This window comes from Ammospiza caudacuta, chromosome 9 (genome assembly GCF_027887145.1).
Source record: "Ammospiza caudacuta isolate bAmmCau1 chromosome 9, bAmmCau1.pri, whole genome shotgun sequence".
Taxonomy (NCBI): Eukaryota; Metazoa; Chordata; class Aves; order Passeriformes; family Passerellidae; genus Ammospiza; species Ammospiza caudacuta.
Window position 1 is genome coordinate 8,122,137 of NC_080601.1, and position 13,039 is coordinate 8,135,175.

At 41.2% G+C, this 13,039-nt stretch overlaps 1 protein-coding gene across 1 annotated transcript in view; it reads right to left on the reverse strand.

The window, feature by feature from the left end:
* Window positions 1–13,039, reverse strand: part of PCDH15 (protocadherin related 15) — a 309,038-nt gene that overhangs the window by 255,520 nt on the left and 40,479 nt on the right. The window contains exon 3 of the mRNA XM_058810078.1: window positions 12,756–12,874. Within this exon, the coding sequence (XP_058666061.1) occupies window positions 12,756–12,846 (91 nt within the window). The 5' untranslated portion in view covers window positions 12,847–12,874. The remainder of the gene's footprint in view (window positions 1–12,755; window positions 12,875–13,039) is intronic.

A 13,039-nucleotide genomic window follows, 5' to 3' on the forward strand; every position in this document is an offset into this window, starting at 1 on the left:
AAAGTTACCTCATTTTGCACAGAGAATTCTGACAAAGAGTCAGGGATGGAAAAATTGCCCAGCCAAGGACATGGAAAGTGCTGGACCTTGATACTGAAGGCACCTAAGACATTGTGCAGCCCCCGAGTCCCAGCCATTGGCATGTCCCCCATGCAGGAATAACATGGAATAAGGAGACTTCCCAAGAAGTGCCACCCTTGGAAGTGTCTCTTAATGAATTATGGTCCAATGGGTTCAATAATTGAAGCCTGAGCTGATTTCTGACCATCCTAGAGCCAGCCTCTGTTCAAACAGCCTGAGTTAATTAGGAAAGCAATGAGGACTGCAGGGCTGGAGAGCTACAGAGAGTTATTTGTGGCTCTCCTGGTGAGCTGCACACTTTGGAGACCTAATTTGTTGAGTAAAAACCAAGGTTATCTTGGTTTTTATAATTCAAATCGTTCCCAGTCCACAATGTGTTACAGGAGGTGTGCTTTGGCTTCCTGTCGCACAGTTTATCATTCATGTTTTGAGGTAAATTCACAAAATATCTCCAAATTTGCAAAAAAAAAAAAAAACCAAAAAAAAAAAACCAAAAAAAAAAAACCAAAAAAAAAAAAAAAAAAACAAAAACAAAAACCAAACCAACCAAACAAAAAAAAGCCACAAAAACAAACAAAAAAAACCAACAAAAAAACAACCCAACCCAGAAAAGAGCAGGACGAGAAAGGGGGAATGCAAAGTGCTTTCTTCAAATTTAATGTTAGAAAAACCTTTTGATGAAAAGCATGAAGGGGGAACTTAAGAAAAAAAAAGGTTTAAGTGCCTGTTTAATAAGCAAACCATATCCTGAGATGGAAGGACAGATCTCTGGCATCTTCTCTTACTCCTGACACAATCTCCTTATCATCATCTTTCGAAAGTTTGGGTCCTATTAATCCAAAACTGTCTGAAAACTGCAAAATGGTGAGAGCCTTTGCTTGCCTTTGAACCAATTTAGGATTTGTTTTAATGAATGGAAGGTTTACAGATATTTCCTCTGTAAAGCAACTCTGTGAGGGAGGAATTATGGGATGGGACAAAGGACTGTTGGACCTGGCACCTGTCAGCTCACAGTGCTGCCAAGCATCCACCTGGAGAGGATTCCCAAAAAATGGTGTTAGAATCAGAGAGGAATTGTGGAATCCAAGAATGGTTTGGGTTGGAAGGGACCTTAAAGCCCACCCAGGGCAGGGACACCTTCCACCCACTAAACACCAAAAGATTCCTTCCAGAAACTTGAGTCAGGATGATTTTTTGTGGCTTATTTTTTCTTTAATAACATGGTGAAAATAAAATGTAAGCATGGTTCACCTGCTGTCTGAAACCTTTAACGTCAACCAACTGATAAATTGCAAGGAGAGAGCTGCTGGGTTTCTGCAACATTGGAAAAGACATTTCATATCCCTTGCAATATTGACTCCAGAGCCTGGAAATATTTACTTCTCCATTTTTACCTCCTTAGAAAACACTTTCAAAAAATAAACACCTTACAGGACAACCTGATTACCATCAAAGTCTCTCTGTCTGGCTCCACTCTCAGGAGAGTTGAAGGCATAGAAAAAATATCATTCCCTAAAAGGCAGCAGCAGAGGTGTCCAAGGAAGGGCTGGAGGTGGCACTCAGTGCTCTGGGCTTGGGCACAGGTTGGATTCCCTTTTCTTGGAGGGCTTTTTCAACCTCAATGACTCCATGAAATGGTAGAAAAAAAAATCATAAATTCTGCTACTGGTGCTGGAAAGAAGCTGAACTTCCATTTTGTGTTTGTTTACCTATGTACATTAATTTTATTTTAATTTACACATATAAATTAGCATAAAATGCAACTCAGCTCCTTGTTGCAAAGACAATCAATTAAAAAAAATAATAATGATAATAAATAAGGAGGATATTTGCTGGCGGAAATTAAAACTGATCATCTCTCCTTGTAAAGATACAACTCTGCTCAGTGTTTTGGTTCCTATGGAAAATGGGAAATGCTAAAGGAATCTCAGCCTCTGCCCATCAGTGATGTTTCCATAGACCTAAGGACACATGAAACCCTTCCTCAAACATCACCTGCCTGGAAAGGACAGAATTCGGAGTTATCCTTGCTAAATCAGCCCAATCCAGGTGCACATCCAGGAAAGTTTTCCATCAGCAAGGATGAGCAGCAAAAAACCAAAAAAACCCAAAAAAAACCCCCACATGAGTAATTTGGGCCCACAGGCTACACAGAGGCCACCAGCTGGAGGACAAAGTGATGCCTAAAGCTGGACTCAGTTTAATTTCTAATAGCTGGAAATAAAAGGATTCAGGGCAGCTTTCAAATCCTTCCTGTAAGGTTTTCCCCTCAGAGATAGCACAGGAAATAATCCTGCAGATGAGACAGCAATTGCATGGGTATTTATGTAGGATTTAAAGTCTTCTTAGCATTCAGTAATGCCCAAATTCTTCCCCTCCTAATTCCCTTCAGTTTTTGAAGCCCTGTTTTTTGATTTTATCTCACCTACAGCCACTGATAAAGAGGTAGCACACCTGACATGGAGCTGCTCAGCCTCTGCTCCAGCTCCAGGCTGGCTGAAATGGAGAGCTTGATTAATTTTGTATTAGCCAGCTGCACAATAAATCCCAAGCCATTGATTACAAGGGAAGAACAAGCAGATAAGGTATTTTCTTTGCAGACCTCCAGTATTTAATTATACAAAGGTTCTATCCACAGGGTTGGTGAGAAAACAACTGAGCACAGCTCTGGGAGCTCTTTATTATTTTCTTTGTGAGATTGTTCATGTTCTTTAAGTTTAAAATTAAGTGTTTGGTTGGGGGCAAGATTCTGGTTCATGATGGGTTTAGTTCTGGATAAAGAAGAAATCAGATGTTTATCTGAAGCCATTCACAGTTTGCCTTTCCCTGGCAGTTTGTTTGTAACTATTTCAATTATCAGACAAGAGTGGGGTCAGTGATTATGTGGAGTGAGTTTGGATACTGAGCAGTTCAATGATATTTAGAATACTCTGGTACCATCAGGCTTCTTGCACTAGCAGAGCCTCTCCTCACCTGTTAATCATCATCTCCTGAGCAGAATAAAAACACCAAGCCTTGGAAACCAAAGTGCTCAGCCCTTGGAGCTGGAAAAGAAGCACTGCTGTGCCACTCTACCCCTGATTTTCTTATCTAAACAGATCAAATTGGAGATATGAGCAGCAGTTGACTGGACCAGACGAGGCTCTGTCATCGTGATTAGCTCCATTTGATTACAACTTCTTAATTGCTCTTGTGCCTGAGATCATTAACTGAAAACAGAGGGGGAAGATTCCCTGAATATTCCAGATGGGACATTGGGAATTAGGAATTGTTCCCTGGCACAGCGTGCCCAGAGCAGCTGTGGCTGCCCCTGGATCCCTGGAAATGTCCAAGGCCAGGCTGGCTGTAGCCCATCCTCTAAGTTACAGTTTCACCCTTTACTAGTTTTATTTTCCCCCTTTCCTTCTGTAAATAATACAAAAAAATGCACTTGCACATCATTTGTATTTGAACGTCCCATATATCTTATCTCCTCTAACATATGCAACTGTAGGAAGTTTTCACAGCCTTGAATTTATTTCCACAGCAGCCATCAATCACTCAGAGATGTTATTTTGCTGGCTTTGTTGATAGAGATTTTGTTTATAGTTCCCCCTTCACTGAAACACCATATTGTATAAGATCTGATTCTTAGGATAAACTCACAAAGTACCTTTGTCCTGGTAGGAAATCTATCCCAATTAAATGGGGCAGCAGTGAATCCTGTGGAGCACAGCACTGCAGAGCGAGAAGAGGCTTTTGTTTGATAGATGGATTAGGAGCACTAACGTGGAGTTCTCTGTATATTTTCTATAAATTCAACAACAACAATAAAAAAATCCAAAATAAATTTTAAAAACACCCCAAAGCACTGAAGAACCTGTTTCCTTTGTGTTTCTGTAATAGCAGAGTAACTACTCAGAATCATAGAATAATTTGAGTGAAAAGGGACTTTTTAAGAGGTATTTTTAGTTCCATCCCCTGCCATGGGCAGGGACACCTTCCACTGTCCCAGGCTGCTCCAAGCCCTGTCCAGCCTGGCCTTGGGCAGTGCCAGGGATCCAGGGCCTGCCCACCCTTCCAGGGAACAATTAATTCCCAATATCCCATCCCTCCCTGCTCTCATCCAGCTTAAAGCCATTCCCCCTTGTCTTGTCACTCTGCATCCTCATGAAAAGCCCTCTCCACAAAATGCTTTCCTTTTATATTTAGCACAAAAGCCTTCAAACTGTCAGAAAGTCACAAAGAACACTGCCCAGATTTGTGCAATTAGACTTGCAATAAAAAAAATAAAGGAAAACTTGGAAGGCTTAAAAGAACCCACTGAAGAAGGAGCAAAGCTGCAGTTTTTGGCTTGTGGATGTGAAACTTCACCTTCTAAACAAAAAAGCAGCACATTGAGCTTTATAACAGTTCAGGTGGCTAGATCCCAACCATTTTATCAAACAAAAAGTCTGAGGAGTCAAGAAATTTTTGCCAAGAGTAAAATCTCTTAACAGTTGTAAAATAAAACAATAGTAAAGCCATTGGGTTTTGTGTTAGAAGATGGGAAAACAGAATTTCAACACCAGAAACTTTCATCCAGCACCATTATGTGGAATAAAAAAACCTACTCCACTGCGTTTTCTTTGATTTTATTTTTTTCCTGTAAGTTTTTCCAAAATTTCTTATGATTTTGCAGTAATCAATTTTTGTGCTGTGTTATTTAGAATTGAATCAAAAGCCTGGCCACTTCTCAAGAAACACAATTAGGCTGCACTGGCCAACTGGTCACAGAGAAAAGTGACACCAGGCAACACCAGAAACCTTGGTTTAAGTTAAGACCAGCTGGGAGATCAAATTAAATGTTTAAATGAGGGAGACCCAAGATATTTAACACTGTGTGTTCCCCTCTAGGACCAAATAATTCCCAATTCAAACAATTCTGCTTAGAAATAAGGTGTGCAATTATCCCCATAGCAGACTTGCCCAACAGGTCAATCAAAAGGGACAAACCTATCAAATATTTCATCTTGTATCAATATTGCTGGCAAAATCAGATTATAAATCAGAGATATTCTGGTACAAAACCAAAATGAAGATATTCTGGTACAAAACCAAAAAATGTCTGACATGGCAAGGTCTGCCCAGGGAGGTTTGGAGTCCCCATCCGTGCAGGTGTCCCAGGAAGGGCCGGAGGTGGCACTCAGTGCTCTGGGCTGGGCACAAGGTGGGGATCAGGCCCAGGTTTAGAGGTCCTTTCCAGCCTAAATAATTCTGGGATTTTATGGTCTCCTGCTCTGAACTTGTCAAGATGCCCAAGAGGTTGCAATTCCTTGAAGTTAAACCCCATTAAAATGTTTCTGAAATGAGAAGTGATCATGGAGCACCATTAAATTCACAAAAAGGAACTGAAACAATATTGAAGGCAAACACAAACTCATACCACAACCCTCTTCCTGTGCAAATCAGCTTTCCAGGATAATTCGGACTAGAACTAAACCTTCAATTGCAGACAAATCTCATTTCTCTCTAATCCAACTGAAAACCACATTTTCTCTTCTTGCTTCCTTCCCCACCTCCTTGGCCCTTCCCACTGCAGTCCTGTTAAACAATGTGCAGCAGGATAATTTGGCATTATTTAAACATTTGTTTTCTGCCTACATATTCAGCTGTTCATCTCCCTGCCAATTTAAAACTCGCCATGCCTCAATACACTGTCTAATAAATGCTGCAAAGCACAGAAGTTTTTTTTTTGTTCTTACTATTTTTTCCCAAACTAATCCAAAAGTTGTCTTTTCAGCATGTAAAAAAAAAAAAAAAAAAAAAAAAAAAAAAGGAGAATTATTGTCTTTCAACAGAGATTCTCCAGAAGACATGAAAGTGTTTGGATGGGAGTGATCACACCTGGGCATTCAAAAATTACAGCAATGTCTGTGGAAAATGTGTGGGAGAGGGTTTGGTTTGGGGTTTTTGAGGGTATTTTAGGGTTTTGGGCTCAAATTCCCAGATATTTCCTCACCATGGGCATTCCATGAAAAATCCCAGAGTTTCCATGAGCTTCAGTCAGAAAAAGCCTTCTGAAGGAAGAGTCCAAAATCACCATCCACAAGGAAGATTTTGGGCACCGGAGGTGATTCAGAACACACAAACCCTTTCCCTGAGGGATACAGCCCTGATTCTGTTCTTGTTACGTGAAAAATCAAATCCCACAAAAACAAGTTTTGATCAAGCTGAAGTTCCTGCGCCTTGTTTTAAACAGCTATTTCTCATTTAAAAAAAAAAAAAAAAAAAAAAAAAAGAGAAAAAAAACCCAACAAGATTAAACCACAGTAAGAGGGTTTCTGTAATTTCTAGCACAGTTTTCTATCCACATGAAACAGTCACATGAGGATGCAGAAAATAATTCTTAGTGGTAGAGACAAGGAGAAATGAGAAGGAGGTTTGGGAAGAAATATGTAAGGGGCAGCAGGTAAAGAAAGGATTCCTGACCTTCCATGCCACCAAGAGACAGGAATTCTGTGCTTCCAGACTGTTGCTACAAATAACATTTTGCCAATAAAATCTAAAATTGAACAGGCAACATAAATTACTGGTGGAGTATGAAATGAAAGACATGACACTGAGGCAGATTTTAAATCCTGCTAGTTGTAGTGTCACACTTTCTTTGAAAGTCAAACTAATTAAATTATGCCCTTCAAATAGAGTTTCAAAGCCTGATTTCCTTCCAAAGTTAAAATATGTACATTTCAGGCTTCCTAGTAAAGAAACAGATTCCATTTATATGAGCTGCCTTAGTACTAAAATCCAGTGGCCTGACTAAGCTGTAAATGTGTTTCTGCTGAAGAGAAAAACCAGAAAGGAAAGGTCCTGGCCTTCCAAGTCTTCAGGAACAGACACAAAATGTCTTCATGAGTGAAGGATAAACCAGAAAGTTCATGACTGAGGAGCTGCAGTGGCTCTGCTCACACACATGGCTACAAACCAACATATGAGAGCACAAACACAGTGGTTGATGATTTTTAGGAGTTCAGCCCTAAAACATCACTGGAGTTTGAGCTATAAGTCCCAAAGTGCGAGCAACTCTTTTGGAGGGGACACAAAGTGTTCCAGAGCACTTTTAGGGGGGTTTCTGCTTTTCCTGCACCAGGAGTTCCCTTCTCAGGTGGGAGCAGCACCTTGAGGAACCCAGCCCTAGGAGGAAAAGAAATCAGCCCCAAGAAAAGAACCAGCCCCAAGAAAAGAAAAGAACCAGCTCAGTTCTCACAGCCTTCCCTCACCAAGGGATGGTTCAGGACAGTTAAATCTTAAAGGAATCAAAGAGCATTGATGTTTGATAGCCGGAAATCCAAACAATCCAACACATGGGCAGGAGAAACACAGCATCTCAAGGTGGTTGAGGTGGAAGGAGCTCAGTGGGCACCTGGTGGCACCTCCCAGCTCCTCAGCCTTTCCTGGGCACCCAGATGCTCAACTTGATAGCAGAAAAAAAACCTTGGGAGTCCAGTGCCTGAAAGAGGCTCATTCCCAGCCAGATCCCACGGTCTGGTGGTTCCAAGGCTGTTGGGATTTGGAATTTCCTCCTTCTCCAGAAGCAGTCTCCTGCCTCATCCCTCCCAGCACAACCACAGGGAGATCTCAGGATACTCAGTCCCTTTTATACCAAGGCTAAAATCCGTGCATTAACTGAAATGAACCTCGTTTCAGTGCCCCTATTTTATGAATAACTCACTTCTCACCGCAGGGAAATTCATCTTCTGTCGCCTCAAAATGCTGCTGGTGGCACTCAAAGACACTTTGAAGAACTAAACCCTTCAGAGGAACTTAATGGCTCCACTACAACTCCCCAACATCAAGAAGAGCTCTTTTCCCTGTAGGAACAAGGGCACAGCTCCCAACCAAAAGCACCAAGTGCCCATAAAACACACTAATGACTCCTGTTCCCAAGAACAGACACGTTCCCTCAGGCAAGGACCTGTGGCATTTCTCTCCTCTCCCTGCATCTGTACAGTGCAGGGCTCAGGGAATGATCCATGAGCTCCAGGTACTCAAATATGCATTTTCCCCAGTTAATTTCCTGCCTAACTATAATAGATCAAGATGTGAAACTATTTTCTTTCTAAAATAGCCTCTTCAGGTGATTTGTAAGGCCCCTGAGTGATTCAATTTTTGTAGCAGAAGATTTTTAGACTGAATAAAGACATTAACTAATAGAGGGGGCCTTCAAAACCAGGTGAAGGGGTTTGGGGTGAATAGTCCTGGTGGCAAAAGTGAACAGTTGTGTTTTTCACAGAAAAAAAACTTACTTAAAAAGTCATCCCCACTCAGGGAAGTGGCAAAAACCATTTAAATTTGGTTTCTTTGTTACTTGCTGATAAGAAAATATCCATCTGCAGAACACTTAGGAAAGGAAATCCATATTTGGATGAGCAAATCTTCTGATTAGCCTCAGTTTTATTTTGTTTCTCTGTGAAATTTTGTTTCAGAATGAAACAAAACCACTGAGCCAGCAGTGAGATCCATACCCCACAGTGCAGGTGTCCATGGCTCATCTCTTGTTCCACAGTCAAGCAGAAAGGAAGGAAAAGGAAGGAAATGAGTCTGAAACCAAAAGATTGGAAGAACTACAGTGATAAGTCCAAATAGAGCTGAAAAAACCAACATTAAATAATCAAGAGAGCATTCCTTCTTAGCCATACATGCCCAGAGAAATACATCCAACATCCTGTTTGCATCTCCTCTGGGATAAACAAGTATTATTCCTCAAGTGAGTCAGAAGGGATGATTTCATGAACAGCTCCAGGAGATTTCTGGAATGGAGGCTCTTCTAGAAATCCTCATCCCCAGCATTATTGGACTTGCTGCTCTTCAAGGTCTTGTCCAACCAAAATGATCCTGTGGTTCCATTGGCTCCACACCAAACAGAGGCAGGACTTGAGTATTGACATTTTTGGGGTGTGACAGGTCCCTGGGTCAGGGGAATGTGAGGGACAGGTGACACCAATCCCCTCAAACACAACCAAATTTACAAGGTAACAAAAGGATCAGGATGGGCTCATCTCTGAGCAGATAAATTCAGGATTTTTGTTACTATTCTTCTTTTAAAGCTATAAATCTTCAGGACAAATATAAGGACCTTCAAGTGTTCTTTTCATTCACGTATAAAAAAAAAGTGCAAAATCACTTTAGGTTAAAAGCAGCCCCACAAAAATCTTCTAAAAGCCCTTCAAAGATTGCATGGTATAAAGCAGATCCCCACAAGTCACAGCCCCATTACAATACTTCTGAAAACCCCAAGAACAGATCCATTGCAAATTTTGTGGGTGGATCTCCACATTTGCTTTTGGTTTTTAAAAGGGATCTGAATGATTTTCTCTTAATCTTCTAAGAGTAAAGAATAAATTATTGGTGCCCCACCCCAGCTCACATTTGTATTTTCATGAATTATATGGACTCAACATAATTAAATATGTGAATTGGCAAATAATTGCTGCTGGATTGGTTTCACCTGGCATAAAAGGGCAGAAGGTTTTGAATTCAGGAGCCTTCTTTGGTGGCCAAAAATTCCTGCTAAATTTTTTTTCTTTGAGCCATAGAGATTGGATTAGAGAAGGAAAAAAAAGGAAGAAATTTGATCCTGTGTTTCCACCTTCCTCTACCCTGATTCCTTTAGCCTCAGAGTTTGCCTCTGAATTCAATAATGCAGCACTGGAAAAATAAAAGAGACTTCAGCTGACCTAATTTCACATATTGCACAGCTACAAGTGACATTTCTACTTTTACTTAAGTTAAAATATTATGGAAAAAAATCCAATGTTTGCAGTATTTCTGCTGTTTGGAAGAGAGACAACAGCAGGAACTGTAAAACCAGATCTCTTCCTTTCAGAAAACCAAACCAAAAATACTCACAATATTCCCCATCCACACTCAAGCCTAACTTCTGGTGCACCACAGGATTGAACAAAAGGATTACAGCATGAAATAATTGACATTAAACACTGAATGGGCTCATCAACAGTAAATTAGGACCGATGGCATGGCTCTGTAACAAAAGTCTTGGGGTTTTTTAACAATTAGAGGGGTGGGTTTGAATACAAAGGGACTACAGTAGATGGGGAGAACTTGAATTTCACCAGGAGCAGATGGGATCCTGGGGAAACTTCCTACTGAAATTTAGGAAAAAAGCAGCCTGACCAAGGCACTCCTGGATGAAGTGACTTGGGCACATCATTAATTGCTGTGGCTGGGGAGGATTTGGTGACACGGGGGGTCAAGTAAAACGTGAAACAGAGAAATTATGAGCTAATGAAGCAAAATGCAGCAAGAGGGGCAAGAAACTGAGTCAACATCCACAGCTCCCACTAGGAAAATGGAGGATTGGCACGCTGGCTGCAAAGAAATGGCCCATAATTCCTGCCAGAGCTGATTTATTTATTTATTTATATTTATTCTTCTGCTGTTAGGAGAACTACACTGGTGGGAAATGGCAATTGCCAGAAGAACACATCTTTTCTATAGGTTATATTTCAGGTTACAAATTCTGTTTCTGCACATCAGAACTCCTCCAGGCCCAGCCCTAAACAGAGTTTTCTATTTAGCTGTAAGAAACATATTTCCAAGTAATTATGCCTGTAAGCATTGCCTCATTAGCTGGGTGCCATTTGCTGAGTCACCAGTCCCCCACCTTGGCTTAAATCCATTTCCAGCTCATTTTTCCTCTATTACACCCCTGTGAAATTTATCCAAAGTGCTTTTAGCTCCATTTACCCTTTCCTGAACACAGTATGGGGGAGGAAATCAGTTCAGTTTGTATCAGGGTGCTGCATATTCCTCAAGAAACAGCATTTCTGAACTGTCACCCTGAAAAAAGCAGCAGGAATTTTGGCTACAGCCAGCAAATTTATACTCATTATAACAAAGCTGTCCTGTTCAGGCCATGTAAGAGACCATTACCAAGGATAAAATCAAGCATGGGTTCTGTGATAAATATATTGGCACAAGCCAGGCTAAAAAAAATCCACCCCAAAATTATGTTCAGACCCCTTTGAAGTAAGGGAATTGCTGTATTTACTGAGTCACAGGACACTGCCATCAAAGAGTGGTGGCCCTTCCCTTCCTCTAAATCACCTGGAAGAAAAAGGATTCTCAACAATCTTGGGATAAGGACACAGAGGTGAGAAATTGCCATATGAGTGTAAAGGAAATGGAAACCTGAGGGATCCCTTTTTCCCCTCCAGGAGATCAAATTGTTCCTGTCCTGTCTGGGACATCTGTGTTTTGAACACTTCACCATCGCTAAAGACCAAAAATCCTCATTTTATCCTCCTCAAAGATGCCTTTTTGGAGATATGTGATGCTGCCAGCATGAGCACAAATAAAAATCCCACTGAAAAGTGTTGCTTTTTTCTTTTTTTCTTTTTTTCTCGGCCTGCCGTGAAGGTTCTCCACAGCCCCATGATCCTGCTTTGCTTCCCACCATTATTCCCACTGCTCTCCCATGTCCTCCTGTGCTGCTGGACATGCCAGAGGCCACCCTGCCTCCTCTCCTCCACCCAAACCAGCATTTTCCTCCTCAAACCACCACCAAGGTCAACCTCTACCAGCCTGATGGCCCCACTCCTCCACTGCAATAAATGAGTAAAACCCAGTTAATTGTAGCCCAGCACAGAGCAAATATGTGAAATGTGAGCAGCTTGTCCACTTCAGTGTCAGGAGTGACAGTGATTGTGACAGGGTGTAAAAATGGAGAAAATTAAATTAGCTTTCTTGTACATTATGGGGAGGGTTGGGCTGGGGGATGGAAGGGAATAAAAGGACATTTGGAGAGCAATTAGTAGAACAAGAAACAGAGACTTTCAACTGGATAGCAAAAAACAAAGCATAATTCAAGCAGGACTGAAGACTTCCCATGAAAGCAAAATTACTTTACTTCCAAACTGACAAAATAGAGGTTTTTAAACCAAAATCCAGATGCCAAAGTCATAAATTTGTACAATTACAGCTCTACCCACACGGAGTGCCATGGATAATGAGCAACTTCATTACAGACATTCTGAAGCCACACTCAGTTTTCACTTATCCCACTCATTATTCCCAGGAGTATTCAGGAACAACTCTGACAGAATTTGCCCTTCAATGCTGTTAAATTGTTCAAAAGAATAAACCCTAATCAGTTATCCAGGCCTGTAATTTTTAATTACCAGAGATCACTGGCAGAACACATTTCTGCTGTCTTTTAATTAAAATTCAACCAAGATGCTCTGGGGAGGAACACAAGCTACTGGTGCCATGTTTCAGGGTTCCTGAAGAATTGTTTCTCACTGTGGATTTTTTTCCCAAATTTTTGGTCATTAGCCATTCTCTCAATCTGCTGTTCCAACCATAACTGCTGATTTATGAACAAAGTAAAGTGTACTGTTAAAGCTTGCACAATGAAAACGACAAAACCAATTTTGATGCTCGAGTCCAACATTGAATAATCACAACTAAAGATTTTATCTTGCCTGCTAAATCAACAGCTTCAGGAAATGCAATCATCACTGGATGCTGCAGCCATGAAACACAACACACACCCAGACCTTTCTTCCTTGGAACCTCTTTTCCTGCCAAACTACTTCATCAAATATTATTTTTTTTGGGGGGAAAAAACCCATTCCAATGAAATTCCAGAGGCATCCCAGCCCTCCCAGAGCTCCACCCCTCAGCCAAGCCCTTACCTTCATCATTCTGGGCCAGAGCCCATGCCAGGACAGCAGCGAGTGCCGTCCCCACTGTGAACCATTTCCAGAGACAAAGCTGCTGGACCATTTTCTGTCAAACTTCACTCAAGGCAGAGCTGCAAGAGAGGGATTTGACACATTTATTACTCAACCTGCACAAAGCTGAGCCACTACAAACTTTTTCACAGGGGATACTAAGGGCATGGCCTTGTTTCAGCCACAAAAATAAATAAAATAAGGAAGGAGAACCCCTAATTAGCATTAAAGTGTGTACTCATTAA